At 38.3% G+C, this 21,471-nt stretch overlaps 1 protein-coding gene across 1 annotated transcript in view; it reads left to right on the top strand.

Moving 5' to 3' along the window:
* The first annotated feature begins 469 nt into the window (after window positions 1–469).
* The window catches only part of EPS8L3 (EPS8 signaling adaptor L3), a 30,765-nt gene continuing 9,763 nt past the window's right edge, over window positions 470–21,471 (top strand). Inside the window, 15 exon segments of the mRNA XM_087959994.1 lie at window positions 470–597; window positions 1,498–1,580; window positions 2,806–2,870; window positions 9,255–9,319; window positions 10,951–11,109; window positions 11,408–11,557; window positions 12,578–12,654; window positions 12,779–12,900; window positions 13,727–13,815; window positions 14,532–14,652; window positions 16,069–16,133; window positions 18,115–18,189; window positions 20,068–20,213; window positions 20,566–20,668; window positions 21,364–21,395. Coding sequence (XP_087816120.1) covers window positions 1,540–1,580; window positions 2,806–2,870; window positions 9,255–9,319; window positions 10,951–11,109; window positions 11,408–11,557; window positions 12,578–12,654; window positions 12,779–12,900; window positions 13,727–13,815; window positions 14,532–14,652; window positions 16,069–16,133; window positions 18,115–18,189; window positions 20,068–20,213; window positions 20,566–20,668; window positions 21,364–21,395 — 1,310 coding nt within the window. The 5' untranslated portion in view covers window positions 470–597; window positions 1,498–1,539.

Here is a 21,471-nt window from a genome sequence, read left to right as displayed (position 1 = left end):
TTGGAGATTAAAAAGGATGGATTATAGAAAGAAAAGAGCATGTGGTAATCGTAGAGTAAAAGGGAAATTTATAATTATACTTTTTATAACTGCTGTAAAGAAGATAGGAAGCTATTTCTTTGAATTATTTTCCTTTTCTATTTTTCTTCTACTTTCCCCTGCTTTGTACTTTTAGTGCTTTCTTTGACTCCCTTCCCCCCCACACACACACACTTTTTCTTACTTTATGTCAGTTTGTATAAAATTTTACCTTCTTCTTTAAGCTGGGCCACTCTCTAGTAGCTGTGGTAGGGTCAGCACACAAGGAGGTGGATGATTTATCTGTGTAGAGAAGAGACCAAAGGGCAGGGTGTGACTCCTGCGTCATGCATCATTGAAACTTTAATGCCTATGTTTTGCCCTCTCGCTCTCTGAATACTTCCCTTTATTCTGTGTATTAATGCTCCTTTGAACAGAGGGGCAAAGTCTGACCCTGAAACCATGTTCCAGGCACAGGCGCAAGCCTTTCTGTGGCTGCTTTCCTGATTCTGTGTGCTTCGCAGAGGGAAATCCTGTGTTTGTTCTATCAAACCAGCTGTTACCACAACAATTCAGAAGGTAAGCTGCTTTATTAAATCCTTCTCCACTTCCCTTTAGTTGATGGCCTAATGGCACAGATTTCTCAAGTTCACTTGTTCATACGTAGAACCAAACCCAGCCTCAAAGCCTCAATAACCTTTAATGGATCTTGGCTAATCTTAGTTAAGCCAGGTTGCCTAGATTAGTAGTTGGAAAGGAGACTACCTAGGAATTCCAGATTAGGAAATTTAAAAGAAAGTCAATGGGTCAACTGGAGGGTATATTTTTCTTACAGTAATGTTATTCTTTACAATAATTTAAGAAGGGTGAAAAGCCTCAGAAAGGAAAGACAAAATAACATGGGTGGTTATGGAAAGAGACACACCAGTGCTAGAAAGAACAAGGAAGAAGACTTTAAAGTTATTGCATATAAAACAAATTCCTTGGTGGGTTGTTTTTTTTCTTTTTTCTTTTGTCATATTAAAGGAAATGACTATCTTGTGATTTTTAATTTTTTTAATTTAACCTTAAACTATCCACTATTGGCCCCATTCCTAAGAGGTCTGTAAGGGGCATGCATAAGTGCACCATCGTGCCTACCATCCCTGTCCTATTATCCCCATTTATTTGTACCTATTTCCTGTATTCTAACTCATGTTTATATTTATACCTATTATCTTGTAAGCGATTGACAAATCAAATCAAATAAATCAAATAAAAATAAATAATTTGGTAGGAATAGCAGGTTTTGCCTACAGGAAGCCCTGGAATCAGCCTCTGGCATCTCCAGTTAAAATCCAGGCTGTATGCCCGAAAGTTTGGCAACATGACATCATGGGACCTGCTACCAGTCAGATTAATGATCACAATAGCAGAAACGTTTTCTAAAATGCAGGTCTTGAATATTTATTAATCCAATTTATATGGCTATCCATCTAGGAACTCTGGCTGGTGAACAAGACTGTATAATCAGAATTCAGAATGGAAGATCACTTCAGGTATAGGAATGGTGCCTATTGCGAGTAAGTCTATATTTTTAAATCTTTTTAATAGTTTTTTATTAGTTTATAATTAGCATACAAAGAAAATACAAAAGTAAATAGTTGGGGAAAGAGGGAAGGGAAAAGGGAAAGGAAAAGTGAGAGAAAGAAAAGGGGGAAAAGAAAAAAAAAAAGACATGGACTTCCCTTTGGTGCAGTAGAATAGAGCATTAACATCAAACCGCAACTTTTTACTTTTACATAATTGTATGAACTAGCCATTTCTATAACAACAAATCTATCTAATCGGTAAAAAATCCAAAATCAACGTTTCATTTTTTTCTACCTCAAGCACAAAGTCAAGAAGCTGTTTCTAAATAGAAATAAAAGTATTTGTACATTTTGCCTTGATCAAAATAGTCAATTTAGCCATCTCTGCTAACTCCCATCAGTTTCTGCAGCCATTCATCCATTGTGAGGTTCGAGGTGACCTTCCATTTCTGTGCATAAAGTACCGTAGTCTTGTTTCCGTCAACATCAAAGTTCCAAATTTTCCCCCCAGGTCTTTTTCCGTTAAACCCAAAAGAAAAGTCTCTGGTTTTCTCTTTATATTCACTTTAAAAATTTTCTGTATTAAAATTTGAATCCTGATCCATATTTCTTTGTTTTATCACACGTCCACCCAGTGGTGGGATTCAAATTTTTTTACTACTGGTTCTGTGGCCGTGGCTTGGTGGGCGTGGCAGGGGAAGAATACTGTAAAATCTCCAGTCAGAGGTGGTATTTGCTGGTTCTCCGAACTACTCAAAATTTCCGCTACCGGTTCTCCAGAACTGATCAGAACCTGCTGAATACCACCATAAATGATGAAATGTCCCTTCTTTTCCATTCATTTGAAATGCCTGTATACGTTCTTGACAACTGATCTGGAGTTAAATACCAGAAATATATCATCTTACATAAATTTTCTTTTTTAGTTATAGTTTAATGTAAATTTTAAACCTTTATTCCTATATATTTCAATCTTATTGAGAATTTGCCACAAAAAACTAGTCTGTAGTATAGACACAGATTCTAGAAAGACTTTGTCAAAAGTCTTTATCAAAAAGATTTGGATTTATTTTTATTACAGACATTTTAAAATGAGATTTAGCTCACACTGCATCTCAAAGAGCAGATCATTTCATTTTGTCTAGAATCACGAATTAAGTGAATAGCAAACCTTTTAAAAATTAAATTCATGTGCCTTGGTTTTTTTTCTTCACAGTGACACTGGAACTGATTTCAGCAGAGCCAACAGCATGTCCAGGCCAAGTGGCAAAGCCATTTACCGTAAGGCTAGCCTGCTCTCCTCTTTCCAGATCATTCAAATGGAATTATATCCTAGGGCCTAAAATAACTTTTTTTTTAATCAGAGGAGCAAAAATGCAGTTGTACATTGTCTATTTTCTTATGTAGCAGTATAATTCTTTTATGTCAAAAAATAGCCTTGAGGGAACCAGATGATGAAGATGATTATGATGATGATGATGATGATGACTATCACACTGTCAACCAGATGTTTAGACTGGAACTAATATTTTTATCCCCCTATCAAGTCCTTCCCTAGGACCTGGGATAGGCAGATATTGTTTGATGTATTAAAGGTATTGTCACAGGATGTAAGCTGTTCCAAGGAAAGTTGCCTTTTGCAATTGACTAAGGATGATTTGTCAATGCTGATAGTTTTCATGTCTTGCCCCAGATATTTTTGGAATAGCACTGAGGCTTCTATTGCTATCTTTGCTTTCTTTTGCCTCTGTTGTTCCACTTCTATTTGCAGATCTTTGTATGTCGTGATTTTTTCCAGTTCTTTCGCTTCTCTTCTGCTGTCTCCAGGTACTGCAATATCCACTATCCAGATTATTTTTTAATGAACAATTGTTAGGTTTGGTGTTATATGGCAGGTACTTGTCTGCTTGAATTCTAAAATCCCAGAACATGTGTTCATCTTAACAGATAACAGATAATCAGAGTTGGAAGGGACCTTGTAGGTCATCTAGTCCAACCCCCCGCCCAAGCAGGAGACCCTACACCATTTCTGACAAATGGCAGTCCAATCTCTTCTTAAAAGTCTCAAGTGATGGTGCTCCCACAACTTCCGAGGGCAAGCTGTTCCATTGGTTGATTGTTCTCACTGTCAGAAAGATTCTCCTTATTTCCAGGTTAAACCTCTCCTTGTTCAGTTTCCATCCATTATTCCTTGTCTGGCCTTCAGGTGCTTTAGAAAATAGCTTGACCCCCTTCCTCTGTGTGGCAGCCCCTCAAATATTGGAAGACTGCTATCATGTCTCCCCTGGTCCTTCTCTTTACTAGACTAGCCAAGCCCAGTTCCTGCAACCGTTTGTTGTATGTTTTAGCCTCCAGTCCCTTAATCATCCTGGTTGCTCTTCTCTGTACTTTTTCTAGAGTCTCAACATCTTTTTTATAAAGTGGTGAACAAAACTGGATGCAGTACTCTAGCTGTGGTCTTACTAAGGCTTTATAGATTGGTATTAGTACTTGATCTTTTTTTTTTTTGAAAATTTTATTTGGGTTTTCACAAAAACAAAATACAAATAAAACATCTTTTTTTGAAAATAGCATGGTCCCAGGTTATCACTTCTTCATACAGACACAAACTCAATTTCATGCTCATTTTTATGTTCTATTCCATATCTTATTACTACATAGTTTTCCCCCTCTTTTAATTTTCTCAACTTTATTTTAATTATCTCATCTCAGTTCAAATCATTATATTTATACTTTTGTCTGTCCTGTTGCAATTTCATATTATCTTTTCTCATTAAACAAATTTTTCCCTGTAGTTACTAATTGGAGTATGACACCTTTATATCTTTTAATTTTATCCATTCAAACTCTTATTTAAGCTTCAATGTATACCTTTAAGATTATAGCATTCAATACAATACATAACTTCCAATCGAATTCTGCTTGGTACAGTCTTAAAATACACACTATATTCTTAAAAAGAAAAGATTATATATATATATATATATATGTAAATAAATCACACATTCCATTCCAATTCAATTCTATCATTAATATTCATTAAAATCTTAACATCTTTAACATTTCTTTTCAATTAAATATCATACTTCCTTGGGAACACTTATAAACTTTCCATAATTAATTCTTTTTTTCCCCATATTTCTCACTTATATTTTTATAAATCATTAATAATAATTAAAATGTTCCCATCCTTTTCTAATTTAATTATCTCATTCACTTTAATTCATTTATTTATTAACAAACATTCCACTATGTTACAGTGAATATTTTATCCATCATTTTAGTCATATTTTCTAAAATTATTTCTATTTGTAATATAACAATGCTATCTTATGTACCTTTGCAGAATCCCTTTTACAATTAAATTTTCACCCATTATCTCTAAACAGGCTTATGGTTTCAATCCTTATATCTTTTCCCTGTTTCTCTATATCTTGTTTCTGTCTTTTACAACTTCTTTTCCTTACCTTCTTCCCCCTCTTCTTCTCCCTCCCCTTTTTACCCCCTCGTCTCTCTACTTCTAATTCTCTGATCTGTAATCCAGTCTTCTGTTGCTTTCTAATATTATACTTATCTTTCAAACTCTTCTTCTTTTTGGTTGTTTTTTCTAGTCTTAAACCTTTCACTCTCTTTCCCCCCTTTCCTTTTTTCCCCCCACTTAAAATTACTTGATCATTAAAGATGGCTTCTTCTTTGTCCCAGCGTTCTTGTTCTGCAAGCGTTTCTTGTTGTTTCTCGTAGTTCCAGATCTCAATTTCTAAGAATTGAAATACGAAACCAAAAGAACCTCTCCCTTCTTGTGCATCTTCTTTCCATTTTTTAAGTTCCATTTTCAGTTCTTCTAAGAGTGATGCCATTTTAAACACTTTTAAACAACCACCTGATTAATTTTAGTCATTTAGATGCAAAAACCGAAAATCACCAAGTGATTAAATAATCCAAGGCTGTTTCTTCTTGCTTCTTTTTTCCACTTTCTCTTCCTGGGGTTCTATTATTTTGTTGCCAAGTTTCAGTTAGGATGTATCTTTGGGGATTCTTGTTAAAGTTTCACTGTAAGTTCCTTTTAGTTACAGTTCCATTCCTTAGTTCCAGGCAGTCTCCTACATTTTTCCAGATCCTACCATTTTATTCTTTTTTTTCTCCTTTCCTGCTTTTAAAAACTTTTAAATATCCAGAAATCTTTATTATCCCTTTGACTTTTATTTTCAGCTTAAATGCCTATTAATGTCAAAGTGGATTTTTTTTCCAATTTCTTGCTTAAGTCTCTTAGCTGTCAGTATATGAAAGGGAAGAAAAAAAACACCTCATCCTTTCCCTTTTTTCTCTCCTTCGCTACTTCAAAATCTTCTTTGGGAACAATGGTATTTAGTTTAAATTCCAGGGTACCTTACGTTATTGCTTTTTCAGTTTAACCTGGTCGACCAAAATTTTCTCTTCTTATCTTCCTCCTGCACATTTTTTTCCGGTTCAGTTCTTCTTTGAGGTGGCCATTTCTGACCACTGCTGCAACTGCCTTCGGGAAAGGGAGTAATGGCCAGCTAGGGAGGAGAGATGCGGCTCTCCTCGACCCTGCTGGCAGTCTCCCCACTCTTCACCACCTCTACGGGGTGGCTTAGCCCCGAAACCAGCCAGCTCGGGGCGCCCCGGTGGCGAGCACAGATCAAAACCGCACACAATCACAGATTTCGGTCTGTCGCTGAAGAGACTCAAACCGGAAGCCTCAATACTTCCCTTGATCTTGATTGTATCCCTCTGTTAATACAACTTAGGATTGCATTAGCTTTTTTGGCTGCTGCTGCACACTGCTGGCTCATATTTAGCTGGTTCTAAGACTCCAAGATCCCTCTCACAGTTACTGCTATTGAGCCTGGTTTCACCCAGTCTATATGTGTACTTTTGGTTTTTCTTACCTAAGTGTAGGACTTTACTTTTCTCTACATTGAATTTCATTTTGTTAGATACGTCCCAATGTCCATCTGGATCTTGAGCCTATCTTCTTGGGTGTTAGCTATTCCTGCCAGCTTAGTATCATCTGCAAATTTGGTAAGTTCCCCTTCTATTCCCTCATCTAAGTCGTTAATGAAGATATTGAAGAGTACTGGGCCTAAGACGGAACCTTGTGGCACCCCATTGCTTACTTCCCTCCATGTAGCCTTAGACCCATTAAGGACTACTCATTGACTATGGTTTGCCAGCCAGTTGCGAGTCCATCTAGTAGTGGTGCTATCTATTCCACTTTTTTCTAGCTTACTAAGTAGTAGGTTGTGGTCTACTTTGTCGAATGCCTTGCTGAAATCTAAATATAATATGTCCACAGTATTTTACTAGTCTACTAATTTAGTCACTTTGTTGAAAAATGAAATAAGATTGGTTTGGCATGATCTGTTCTTAACAAACCTGTGCTGACTGCTGTTGGCAGATCTATTTTTTTTATTATCTTTTCCAGTATCTTCCCGGGTATTGATGTTAGACTGATTGGTCTATACTCTATAGTTTCCTGGGTGTGTTTTTTTCCCTTTTTTGAAGATGGGAACCACATCAGCTCTTTTCTAGTCCCTCTGGTAGTCTTTATACTACTTTATCTTTTTTATGGTCCCACCAGTTCTTTCTTGCTGGCAAATGGTATTTCTTCAAGATATTCCAATGCATCATTGTTGTTACTTGGTTGTGCCATTGTTTGTAGTCAGTCTGTGTGATCTCCTTGCAGCAACTAACCAGGTGGCCCACTATTTCTTTAGCTTCTTTGCAGAAGCAGTATTTGCTGTCTGTTGCTGTCTTCACAATTTTGCCTATGTTCTTCAGGCTTGGTCTTTGTAGCCAGAATTAGACCCTCTTTCTCTTTCTTCAACTTTCCTGCTCTTAGCCATTGTCAGGTCTTGTTATCTGCTTTGTCTGCTATTTTTAATAATACTTTGCCTTGCTGTGCCTCTTTTCTATTCTTTATTTGGTCTTTCTTGTAGACCAGTTTTATCTGTCCAGTACACAGCAAGCCTTCATTATATGCTAGCTTCAGTGCATCATCTTCACTGTCCATCAGATATTCCTCCAATGCTCTTTTTTATTTCTTCAACCCTCTGATACCATCTGGAACCACGTGGTAAATAAAATCTGTCAGTGTGGCTTCATGGATAAAGGGCATGATTCATTGTCGTTATTTTTCTGGCATGGCTATCTCAGACTTTTAGTTCAGTCTAGTCTACATTCCAGCTGTGTATCTAATGACTTGCCCAGATGTTGTTGTTGTAGTTGTTGTTGTTATTATTGATATGTTGCCCAATCTGACCCTGGATGGCTTATACAATAGTTGAAAACATTTAAAAATAAGGAAATTACAAAAATAACACAACACAAAAAGGAAGAAATGTGGCAGAGAAAGCAAACCCAAATAGGGACACAGAAATGGAAGTAAAGGGATGCCGATCCTCACCTAAGGTCTGGGGAAACACCAGTATTGGGAGTGGGTGGCAGGGTTGGGATACGAAAGGGTTAACTACCGGTTTGGGATTTACGAGCTTCCCTGCTCGCTGCAAGCCACGCACCTGTAAATCGTCATCAGCATGCTGCGTGCAGAGAAGCAGCCTTTGAAACAGCTCTTTTCCTGCTTTTTTTAACTGCAGCTGTGCCTCATTCGGCAGCTGAAGTTGAAAATCAGGAAATAAAGAACAGGTAAGAGCCCGGGCGGGCGGGTGGGCAAAAACATCAGCAGACATAGAACCGGTTCTATGTCTGCTGCTTTTCAGAGCTACCGGTTCTACAGAGGTGGACAGAACCGGTAGAAACCCACCCCTGGTGGGTGGGAACCTTTGAATCTCTCAGGTGAGCCTCTTTCCACAGAGCAGGTGTTGCAGCAAACAAGCTGTGCTTCTGGGTTGCCAATAGATGGCATTGTTTAATCAAAGGTACCCAAAGCATGCCAACATGGTCAAATCAGAGCAGCCAGGATAATAATATGGCAGACAGGTGATCCCTCAAGTAACCGGGCCCTGTGCCATGTACTTTCTCACTCTGCATTGGAGAGAGGAATATCAGCCGACTCTTAGGCATAAACTAGTTTGGAGAAGTGGAGGCCTCCCCTCCTTCTGTTATCTTCTCTGATGTAAAAAGAAACAACCCCCTCCCCTTATTAATGCCCTCTAATTGGCAGATAAAACAGTCCCGGACAAGCCAACACAGGAGAGCCAACTCCTGCCTTCCCCTGTCCTCCAGGGCATAAATTTTCTCTCAGGTTTTTGGTTACTCATAGTGTGGTACCAGCGGTGGGATTCGAATTTTTTTTACTACCGTTCTGTGGGTGTATCTTGGTGGGAATGGCATGGCTTGGTGGGCATGGTTTGGTGTGCATGGCAGGGGAAGGATACTGTAAAATCCCCATTCCCTCCCCACCCCACTAACCTGCTTTCCAGCTCCATTCTCCTGTGCAGGACAACAAAAGAAGACCCAGCCAATCAGCTGGGACTCAGGAGGTAGAGAATAGATGGGGGGGCGGAGCCAGTCAGAGGTGGTATTTGCCGGTTCTCTGAACTACTTAAAATTTCTGCTACCGGTTCTCCAGAATTGGTCAGAACCTGCTGAATACCATCTCTGTGTGGTATCCACTCCAAACTGCGATCTGATTGTCATACGGATGAATTGGAGTTGAATTCTGCCTTTTCCCCTCCCTCACAGGTCAGAGAAAAGAGTACAGTAGTGCTATAATGAAGGCTGATCATGACTTCCGGCATCGGGTGGAGGTAGGAAAAACCTTTGGACGTCCAGGAAGGTCCCTGGCATTCTGCTTAGTTGCAGAAGATGAGTGCGTTTTACGTAAGCCTCATCCATTGCTCAGTGAAAGAAGTTTGGGTCCATTTGTGCTGATCTTCTTAAAGAGGAGATTACCTGGTCATTGCTTCAAAATGCTCTGATTCTGGACTTCCTGCGTTGCATGTAGAGTTAAATATGATGCTTGACAAGATTTTGTCTTATTCCATAACCCTGTGGTTTCCATGCAGCCTGACTTTTTCTTTACCAGTTCTCTGGTCTTAACCTCTTAAAGGCATTCAAATGATTTTATAGAATGGGGAAGAACAGAATCTCAGCCTTAAATAACATCCTTAACTTTTGCATTTTTAATTTACCATTCATTCATAAATTAGTAAGTTTACAATCTTCATTATACAGGTAGTCTTCAACTTGCAATCACAATTGAGACAGAAACTTCTGTTGCTAAATGAGGCAGTCGTTAAATGACTTGGGCCCTATTTTATGACCTTTTAGGCCACAGTCATTAAGCAAATCAAAATGGTTGTTAAGTAAATCATGTGGTTGTAAAATGAATCCATTGTTCCCCATTGACTTTGCCTGTTGGAAGTCCGCTGGGAATGTTGTGAATGGTGATCATGTGATCCCAGGACACTGCAACTTTTGTAAATACATGGTGATCACCAAGCAGCCAAATTTTGATCATGTGACTGCAGGGACGCTGCGATGATCATAATTGTGAAAACTGACTCTAAGTCACTTTCTTGAGTCCTATCGTAACTTCAGTTACCAAACAAATAGTTGGAAGTAGAGGACAACCTGTATACTCAAAGGTTGCCTTCATATCACCAGATGAATGAAAATAAATTAGGGCAAAACTATTATTGTCTGTATTCATACAGCATGCTTAATTTGATGGCTGAACTCTATTTTCTTTGAATAATGTACTGAATCCCAAACTAACCAAACATCCTTGGTTTTCACACCATGCTATTCAATCCTAAACCCACCCCTATCTGTGCTTCATGTGGGATGAATGCAGCTACATGTAATTAGCCTGGCTAAGCATGTTGCATACGTACAGTCACAGGTGAGAACTCACTTCTGGTACACATTTGTCTGAATATCTACAAAAGATCATTGGGGCCTATTCTTCTGACAGAAAGACATTCTGAATTTCAGCATTAGAAGCCTCTATCTTTTGGGTGATTAATATTTAACTGAATTTTAATCAGATAAACTTAGAAGTGTTTTCCTGTAGATGGAATATTAATTTCCCTATCTTTAATGTTTAATCTTTTTTCATTCTTTCTTACTGTAATATAACAACTCTAAATTACTTACAAATATTAAACAGTTATGTAATCAATGATTGTCTACATAGTTAAATGAGTTATACTTTTCCTCTGTTGAACAAAATTCCCACCATAAATTAATCATTTGAAAAATGTTGCTGTTTATTATACTGAAGCAATTAAAGTTAATAGCATATGCTCTATATGCAGTGCAGTTGGCCCTTCCCTACAGTACTTCCTAGTGCCTCTTATACACTGATCCTTTCACAACAGTTACCTGTAGATTCAGATTATGCATTAAAGAACCAAAGTCCATATTTGATTCACAGCACCTTTTGACTTGTACTATTGATGGCAAAGAAATCAACAATGTAGAGAATTGTATTGAACGACTCAAAATGATGGATGCCCAAAGCCAAGTGTGGGGCCAAGACATGCTTTTGCAGATCAAGGAGAACAAATTGTTGCTGACGGACATAGAGGCTGAGGTAAACAGAGCTTCTATATATTTTATTTCACACCCAATTTGCATTGCAATATTTTCTTACAAGCTGGGATGGGTACCTGGGACATCTGAGACTAAATATCTGAACAGTAGCCATGATATTTCTATTAAATAAGACTTTTAAAATTCCAAGGAATGGCAAAGAACTACTGTATACTCATGTTCCGCATGAATTGTTGGCATAGAAAGTTGTGTCCTTTTCTTTGGACCTGGAAGGCGGCAAAATGGTCTTTTCTGCTACATCCTGCATGTTTGGTTTTTGTTTTGTTTTTTGCCTACAGGAAGAGCTGGATTGCTATCCCTTGGAAGATATCCAGGATTGGGTCTCCATCCTTAACCGTTGTATTTACAACTCCATCTTGGCCATTTCTGTGAAAGATCTGAACCAGCAGAAAATTAGTATCTTGCTCTTTCAATGCGAGCAGATTGGGGTAACTACAGCATGTCTTTAATTTGGAGGGGTCAGATTTGAAGGTGACCTAGAGACAAACTGCAGGTTCCTCTAAAATCCATAGCCACATGTAATATATCTGAAATTGACACCTTTGTTTAAAATATAGCAGTCCTAGCAAATCTTATTTGGATCTATGGCAATAGGAGAGTTAGGAAATTTTTGCCCTCTGACAGCAAGACACTGATAGTTAGATTTTAATAAACATGTGGGGAACCTTCCATAGTCCAAATCCTATGGCATTCTCTCTTCCTACTGTTTAATATAAGGTAAATAGTAAAAAGAAATTAGTTCCTTATTATCTTATAGGAGTGGGAAATAATTTGCTCAGGTGTGAGTCCTACATCCCACATAATTATCAAAAGGTTAGCCAAAGGAAACGCTCTGTAGTACTTCTATTGTCATAGGATAGTACAAAATAAGAGAATAATAGAGTTGGATGAAACCTTGGAGATCTTCAAGTCCAACCCTCTGCTCATTTCTGTAAAAGAAATAGTGGAGGAAAACATTCACACACATGGTTGTCCAATCTCTACTTAAAAACTTCCAGTTGTGAATCTTCCACAACTTCTGAAGGCAAGTGGTTCCACTGGTTAATTGTTCTGTCAGGAAGCATATCCTTAGTTCTAGGTTGCTCTTCTCCTTGATTAGCTTCCATCTATTTCTTCTTTCAGGCACTTTGAAGAATAGCTTGATAGCTTGACTCCCTCTTCTTTGTGGCAACCCCTTAGTTACTGTAGCACTGCTATCATGTCTCCCATAATCCTTTCTTTCATTAAACTAGACATACCCAATTCTAGCAACCTTTCTTTATATGTTTTAGCCTCCAGTCCCCTAACCATCTTTGTTGCTCTTATCTGTACATTTTCTAGAGTCTCAGCATCTTTTTTAGAATCATAGTGGCGCAGAACAATTTGTATCAGACAATAACAGTAGTCATTCCAGTTTAAAGTAGGTCTAAACCCAGAGAGAGCTGAAAACTGCTTCTTCTTTCTTTTAGGCTGACTTGTTGAAAACCAAAATACAGAAAGCTATTGAGGAATGGAGAACTGAACGTCAGACTCATGATATACTCAGGTAACAGAAAAGTTGGACATCTGCAATATTAACTTTTGATTGCAGATGCTTTATTGCTTACCTCAAGACATCATGATGATGATGATGATGATGATGATGATGTAGGTTTATTATTATAATTTAGAGTGAATTTGGAGAACATGTTGAATCAGCAAAACAGAGCATCTTACATTGGCAACAGCAAACAAATTCCTCATGATTCTCCTTGGGATAGGGAGTCACGTTACATGGAACTCAATGGTAAGTGTATAATTCCTTTCTGCTGGAAGGTTGCCTATTAATGGAAAACATGCATGCTAAATAAAGTAAAAGGATGGAAGGAGGTGTGTATTGTCATAATATACAGCACATGGAAATATGACCAAAGGAGAGAATTAGATTATTTACATGGAATAGATGTAAAATAGGCTTGAATTATTCTTGGACTGTTTCCAATTTTGGATGCTCTGAATGGCAAATACAGTAGAATTGTAGTCTACTGCTTCAAGTTTAGGAACTCCTGCTGGACAATAGGCCATTTGCTTGTAATTTTCCTCAATATTCTATCTTATCTCCCACTGCTTTTCAATATATGCATGGAATTATTGGGATAAATGTTCCGGAAAGATCAGATTTAGTGTCACCAGTAAATTGATAGCTTTCAGTAATGTGTTTCCTTTAAAAAAATAAATCAGGGAAGCAGTGCAAATCCATTGTCAGTGATAGGTAAGATAAGGACAATCAGATTCGAGCTTAATGCAGAAATAGATGCTTCTATTCAGTCAAAAAGCAAGTCCGAGAATGGAAATTTAGATAGAAAAATTTTCAAGAGTGAAATCTGGATATGTTTCTAGATCGAGCCTAGGATCTAAAAGCCGAGATATCGTAGGAATTGATTTTCACAGCTTCTATTATAAGACATCCAGGGTTAAGTGATATCCATTCATTATGTGATAACAGCTATGTCTTTTACCCCTTAGTATCTTTTTTAGAAGCAACTGGGGTACACATATTTGGGGCAAGGAACTGAAATGGAAAATCAGCTGGGGCATTATTGACACATTGTAGACACATTGATTATTGAACATTGTAGAACAGCAATTTGACCGGCAGCGGAAGTATGAAACACATGAAGAAGATCCTAAACTCTCCTCGAAGTCACAGGATAAATATATGGAAATTGTAAGTACTCCGTCATTTCTTGGATACCACCTATCTGCTGGCCCCACACTACACCCTCTCCTGTCTCTAGAGGGTAGGAACTGAAGAGCAGGACATTGTTATCTAAACAGGTAGGGCAAGAAAACTGCATAGTTTGGAAAGTGCATAAGAGAAGATATTTCCCAATTTATTTGGGATTAGAAATCCCCAACTCCTTAGGTTAACCATATTGCCTGGAGAGTATATGAATTTTAGTTCGACCCCAATTAGAAATCTCCCATTTGAGTACAGGAACTATTGTTGTTGGTTCAAAGTCTGTATTTAAATGTTTTGATGAACAGAGATTCTAATCATGAAGCACAACTTCTAAGATAGTGTGACAAGAGATTCTAGAAATTGTCTAGAAAGATAGTAAAGAACTATAGTAGAGGAAGATGTTTAGTTAGAAGCCAGGATTACAAGCCAGAATAAGAGGTACCTTGATCTGGAAATCAATAACATTTAAATGAGAGAAGATGTCTCTATATAGCTAATTAATTTCACTTCTTGATTAGGTTCCCCCCCCCCCCACAATATCTAGACAAGGGACCAAGTAAAGTAAATTAAGCCATCATCAAATTGAAAGCATGACCTAAATGCTAAATCTCTGAATGGCAGGAAAAATGTATACTGTTAGTGGTTTTCCCCCAAAAGCTGTCAATAATACAGTATTTGATTTGGATTCTTGTTGCGAGCAGGAGATCCTGAACCATGTTCTGGATGATATAGAATCATTTGCAAGAAAAGTACAAAAGAACGGCACCCTGAGCGACAAGAAAAAGAAAAAGAAAAAAGGAAAGGAAAGTGATAAAAATCAAGGTAACACCACCAAAGCAGCAGCAAGTAGGCAATTGTAAATTTCTAAATTTCCATGGCCTTATGGAAAATAGAGGTGGCGGGGGACACATAAATTGATTCTAATCCAAACTTTATTTGACTCAAGTCTTTGAACTGAAGCTTTGAGCAGCTTTAAGAAACAGTCTCTTTTCAGAGTATTCTGAACAAGACAGAAATGACACAAAGGAACAAACAAGCAATATGAGGCATGCTAAAAACTCTTTACTCTGAAGTCCCCAATGGGCATTGGACATTTGAATCGGATATGCATTTAGTCAGGAACAATTCTACTGCTAATCATTTTACTGAATTACCTAACTCCTAGGACATTACAATCCTAGAAATTCAGTTTCTTCCTTAATCATAGATTTTGCCTCATCCATCCATTCATCCATCCATCCATCCATCCATTCATTTACTCATGGCTTGATTTTCTATCACAATCTCAGACTCTTTGCCTGGTAAATCCTAGTCATCTCACATTAGAGAAGGTTTAATTTAAGAGCCAACATAGATGTGTGTTTGCCTACAGTGAAATTCATGTCCTCTATTATCACCAGTTCTCTCTATTTTTGATATATCCTTCTGGAGCTATATACAGCCTGTTTGGTTTTTCAGTTTCTTGAATATTATTGTATAATCTGTGATCACTTTTCTGTTTGTATCCCATCATCACTGAAGATTTCCTAGTTCACTTATAAGACATTGGCATTCCACTGACTGTTCACCCACCCTCTATTATGGAGACACATTTTAATAATAAGTTCTATTTTTGTTAGATCATCAATTTCACATTTAAATAGACTGTGTTCTAGATCCATACAATTTATTATATGATTTTATTGAAAATGTTAAACAAGTACATTGGAATTTTATAATTATATCCTATCTAATTTCCAAAACCATAAACATAAGTTCATTTTTCATCAAAAGGTCCACAAAGAATATCCAGATTATAACATACTGCCTAGCTCTATACAATTTAAATCCTATGACTTTGTTTCTCTCAATGCTGGAATGGCATATCTCAGGTTTTCATATGGTTTTCTTGAGTATGAAAAGTGTGCTTTATATATTTCATTGATCTCATCCCTGGCAAATCTTCAAATTTAGACTGTCTTTTAACTAAGCAAGAAAGTTGGAATTAAATCAGTTTAGTTAACATTATGTTCTGATTATTTTGATGTAACTGGATGCAAATGTGTTTGTTCCCCCCATCCCACCCACCCTGTGTGTGTGTGTGTGTGTGTGTGTGTGTGTGTGTGTGAAACATTCAGGTCTGATAGTGTGCAACCACTATCAGACCTGAATCTCCTGCTCGTGCAGATACCTGTCTATAACCTTATTTTCTTTTTATCTTCTGGATTAGTTTTCTAATGTTTCTCTCTGGTTCAGCAGCATCGCCCTCAGAATCTGAGTTTAGAGACTGCTTCCAGAAGGTCAAGTACAGTTTCAATTTGCTGGTAGGTTTTGCAACTTGTTTGACCTTGGCAGAGATTTCTCTATTGCCAATACAGTTGGGTACATTTCTTATGAAAAGCACTCTTTGTGAATTCCGCAACGCAAAATATCTAGGGCAGCAGCACAAAGAACTCCATTCTGTTTAGTTGTAGCTGTTTATTGCCACTGTGGAATTAATTTAGGAGTCTTGTAACCAATTGAAAAATTGTGGTTAATCAGATAAGAAATTAGGAAACTAGAGGATTGTAAATGTACCTATACGTTCAGCAAATGTAATTGTATGGAGTATCTAACTGTACTGTATATGCTTGTTGGTATTTAATCCAGCTTTTCAGATGAGAATGGTTTCCCAAAGAAAGTCTCAATTAAATCGCAATTACAATTCTATGCACATTTATGCTTTCAAGCATGATGCACAAATGATACACATCTGACTTTATCTTTGCTGGCTGAGGAACTCTGGGAGTTGAAGCCCACAAGTCTTAAAGTTGCCAAGGTCCAGACTGTAATTTGGACAGATCCTTTTCCCATCTCCCAACGTGAATCACTAGAATTATTCCCCAGTGAAAACAACTGGAACAATCTGGACTGGGATCATTTGGGGGCAGAGTAAAGGCTCCTAAACATTATTTTCAACCTTTCCTATGATCCATAAACAGATCGATCCCCCTGTCTCTTATCTACTGTAAAAGCCACTCATTAAATTACTTTTCTGATGATATTTTTTACCTTCTTTAGTTTGATCTTAAGACCCTAAATGTGATCAGATCTTTATCTCCTGCCATTTTCTCCTATTTCTTTATTTCATAACTACCACAGTTGTGTTTTTCCACAAGGCTGGGGCATCAATATTCTTTCCTGTTTTGTTTGTTCACATCTGAATTATCCCATTCTACCTGTTTCTTTTTTTCCTCATAGGCAACTAAAATGGCTGGATGTAAAAATCTGATCCCAAGAAACGAACAGAAGGGAGAGGGCTAACATTCCCTCTTTTTTTGTTCATCTGTACAGTATTATGTTTCTACTACTTAAAAAAATGGAAGGAGAAAAATTACTGATAATAATATCATGGCTAGAGCTGTGTCATAAACTAGACTAACCTGAGATTATTTTAATTTGTTGTCCAAATCTAGCTGGAACGCTTTATTAACGGTTCAGTATGTTGGGCAAGAATTAAAATTAATTTGATAGCCATTGTGCAGTGTAATTATGGGTCAGTAATATGTTGTGCAACACAATCTTTGTGTTAACTGAGCTTCCTGAACAGTAAAGAAAGGGGAGTGGTGAAAAAAGGGCTGAAGAATAGAGAACGAGATGAGCAACACTTGAAACAGCATTTTCTTCTAGTGGATGGGAAGTTCATTTTTCTTTGCTGATGGCCTTGCTAGAAAGAGAGGAAAGAAACAGTCCCCAGTGGCTCTTGGTTCCCTGGACCAACATCTGGTATTGCTTCCCAACTAATAATTGAAATTGTGTTATTGATGATGGGGAAAGGAGACCAAGTTCTCAGTAGTTACTCACTAGCTGGAGTTGCAATTTATATTACCCGTTTTGTTTTGTTTTTTGCTTACTGATGGTTTGTTAAATGTGATTTGTAATTTACACAAGTATGCAACAAACCCTGATGTATAACATATGTTCATACTGCTTGTTAAACCACAGTTTTCAACCAAGGACCGTGTGATTTCCCCTGGGCACCCTAGGATATTTTAAGGCGGCCACGGATGAAAAACGTGTAATGGGGTGGCACAGTATGGGCTGGTGGGACCATTGTAGGTTCCTTGCCCAGATTCTAATGAAACCAAGCACAGCTTCCTTCTCCATACTTGCACCCTCCTAATGGTTCCCAGAATTGCTAATCTTGAAGCACAAAAATAACTCTATAACCTGATGTGGTCTAGTTAATGGTTTACTTCCCTCCTTCTTCAATCTGTGAATTTGTTTTTCTAAATTGTAGAAATAATAATTATTATTTTTTTCCAGGGGAACCTTGATCAAACCATACAACAGCCAAGTGCTCCTGAATTGACGAAACTCATCTTCTCCACTCTAAGAACTGTGAGTATAGCAGTCAGGCGAGAAATTCCAGAGGTTTCTGGTGACTGTCTTTTTTTTTTTTTAAAAAGATTCATTTGTAAATAGAGTGCATTTTCGTTATACAGTTTTTACTGAAAGTTTTGACATCATTAAAAGATAAACAAGAAAAATATATAAAAGGAAAGTGGAAAAAAAAGAAAAGAAAATGCTAGAAACAGTACAGATAAAGAAAAGAGAGAGGAAGGAAAATTTAAGAAGCAGCTTCCAATTTCCTTTGCAGCAATTAAAAACCATTTTTACCACTTCTCCCCCTTTTGCATAATATAGTTTCCTTCTTCCCATATTCAGCTTTTTAGTCAAGAGATCCAGAGATCAAAAGTTCATTTTTGTCCATTGTCAGCAAAAAGTCCATAAAAAGTTTTCAATCTTTTGTAAGCATATAGCATTGGGCTGCAGTTACCACGAGAGAGAGGTTTTTTTTTTCCTAATTCAATTAGGTATCCCAGAATTCTGATAGGTGTTTTCCATGCTCTACCAATCACATTTTCTAATATTCAGGTTCAAAGTGCAAGTGTCCTGCATGTTTTCCAGCATTGTTTATACCTCATTTTCTACAGATGACAAACAGGAAGCAGCTGTTACCGAAGGCCAGAGGAGTAGATATTTCTTGACACATTAGAAATCTCTCAAGCAGGGGTGTCAAACTCGATTTCATTGAGGGCCACGTCAGGGTTGTGTTTGCCCTCGGGGGTGTGTCCAGGCTGGATGTGGCCAGGGTGGGCGTGGCCAGGGTGGGCGTGGCCAGCTGGACATCACACATGTTGGGGTGCCTGTGCTGACCTGGGCAGGGCCGGGGCAGTGATGGGATTCAAAAAAAATTACTACCAGTTCTGTGGGCGTGACTTGGGCGTGGTGTGGCTGGGTGGGCGTGGCAAGGGAAGGATACTGTAAAAATCCCCATTCCCCCCCCACTAACCTGCTTTCCAGCTCCGTTCTCCTGTGCAGGGCAACAAAAGAAGACCCAGCCAATCAGCTGGGACTCAGGAGGCAGAGAATAGATTGGGGCAGGGCCAGTAAGAAGTGGTATTTGCTGGTTCTCCAAACTACTCAAAATTTCCACTACCGGTTCTCCAGAACTGGTCAGAACCTGCTGAATACCACCTCTGGGCTGAGGGGGGGATCCATTGTCTCCAGCGGAGAAAGGTGAGACCAGGGAGAGGGCCAAACGCTTGTTGTCCAGAGGGCCAAACCCTTGTCGTCCCTCTCAGGCCATGAGGAGGACCCCCAGATGGTGGCGCAGGTTGTCCAGAGCCCTAGGCAGCAAAGGGCAAGTGTCCAGCCTGGCCTTTGAGCTCCCAGGGCAGCAGGACCCCACAGCCCAGCTGGCAGAGGCACTGCAGGACAGTCCTTCACTGTATCCAGGGCAGCCCTGTGGGCCGGATCTAAGCACCCAGTGGGCTGGATCTGGCCCACAGGCCTTGAGTTTGACACCCTTGCTCTAACTGCAAAAAAAAGACACAAGTGGAAATCACTTTTATCACATCTATGTAGATGATTCCAGGGAGGGTCTGGATTAGGCAATTACTCTGCCTCGTACATGGAATACAAGAAATAATCCAGATAACTTCATGCACCATTTCTAACCATATTGCATTTCTTACTCTTTTATCTTTTTCTTTCCTAAACACAATTCCAATATACAGGAAAAAAGACATAGCTATACTGTGCCTTCTGAATGTTAAGCAATAAGAAGTTTAACTCTATTTGGAAGCATTCAATGGGCCATAAGAAAGTGCAACAATAAACCTGTGACTTCCACTTGCAAGCCCTTCTGTTCCTCGAAGGCTTGATTAACAGTGAGGTTGTATTCCTTGAATAACATGTATTCTCGCTCCTCAGATTTTAACCTATCCCATGATGAATCTGGCCTCTACAGTAGCCTTACCCTTGCTGACACCTGCAGCTATTAATTTGCTCATGCGCTCCTTGAATTCTGATGAGCAGATTATTTGGAAGAAGTTGGGAAGTGCTTGGAATCAAACCAGGTAAGAGTTGTCAAGCTTTGTGCAATAGGTTGGGTTCTATAATGTGATAAGAAACTAGGTCAAATGAGAATACCAGCCATTGCACGACTTACTATATCCAGAGCATCATACAAAGCCACTGCCAAAGGTAGCAACATGGACTTTGGGTCAAATCTAGCAGGATTGTTCTTCATTGAAATTATCCCTGTTAATCCATGGTAAGCCTGCATTTTGTTCACTGTATAATTTTCAATAACCCTGTCGTTCAAATGGATTTGTAACACAAATTCTGAAGGAAACACCTTGAAAATCTGTCTCTATTGTAGATTGATCTACATTTTTATTACTCAATAAGTTGTCTTCTTACTCACAGGGAAGAATTTCCAAATGGACAATCCTTCCCTCCCTATATACCCGTATTTTCAGATGGATGGATACCTCCCAGATTTACTTGGAGATCCAGCGATATGGCTCAGGTGAGTCACTCCTGAATGGCAGCCAACCACAGGTAGTGCAGAAGTAATAGAGAGCCACATTATGGGGAGCAGGTGCCTGGCCATGAGTTTCTAAAGTAAATGCAGAATCTTGCCTGCTCTATACAAGGTCAGCACAGAGGCATCACAAATAGCCGATTTTTTTTTTTTACAGTTTCATATATTGTTCAAGGGCAATGTTAATTCTCATGGCAATACTCATGTAGCAAATGATCATTATATTTCTGCCCATCTTTACAGTTCAGATGTCCTGTACTTGGTGCCTACAGTTAAGGAGAACTGCAACGCCCAGTATCTTGGGATGGATGCTCATGGATGCAGTACAAGTATTGCTGTGTAGGCGTTATAGGAGCTGAACTCCAACCTATTTGGAGAGAACCAGGTTGCCATAATTTGCAAATCAGTAGGTCAATTAGCAATTGCAAAGAAAAAGCTTACTATACCATCAAAATGCAAAGTCTGCTATCACATACAAATGCGTTACTAACAATGCAATTATCCAGCAGATAAAATTGTATTGCTACTACCAATAAAGTGGATTCCTATGTAGTTCAAATATGTAAGCAAATATCACTATTGTCATTGCTTACGTTTGAAGCCATTCATTTATTAAAACATTGTTTAATGTGTACTTATCATTAATTTCACTTAAAGTAAGCTGTATTATTTTCTTTTAGGCACATGGAACCAAGAATAATTCCTCAGATGGGTATGTTCTCTTACCAGACTTTTTAGTGGATATATAGGAAATATCCCTGGGGAATGAAACTTACGTATATGACCAT

This window comes from Notechis scutatus, chromosome 3 (genome assembly GCF_049901735.1).
Source record: "Notechis scutatus isolate UNSWTSFEM ecotype Mainland chromosome 3, rNotScu1.2, whole genome shotgun sequence".
NCBI classification, from domain to species: domain Eukaryota; kingdom Metazoa; phylum Chordata; class Lepidosauria; order Squamata; family Elapidae; genus Notechis; species Notechis scutatus.
The sequence above is the reverse complement of the archived record's forward strand: the minus strand, read 5'-3'. Positions and strand labels throughout refer to the sequence as shown.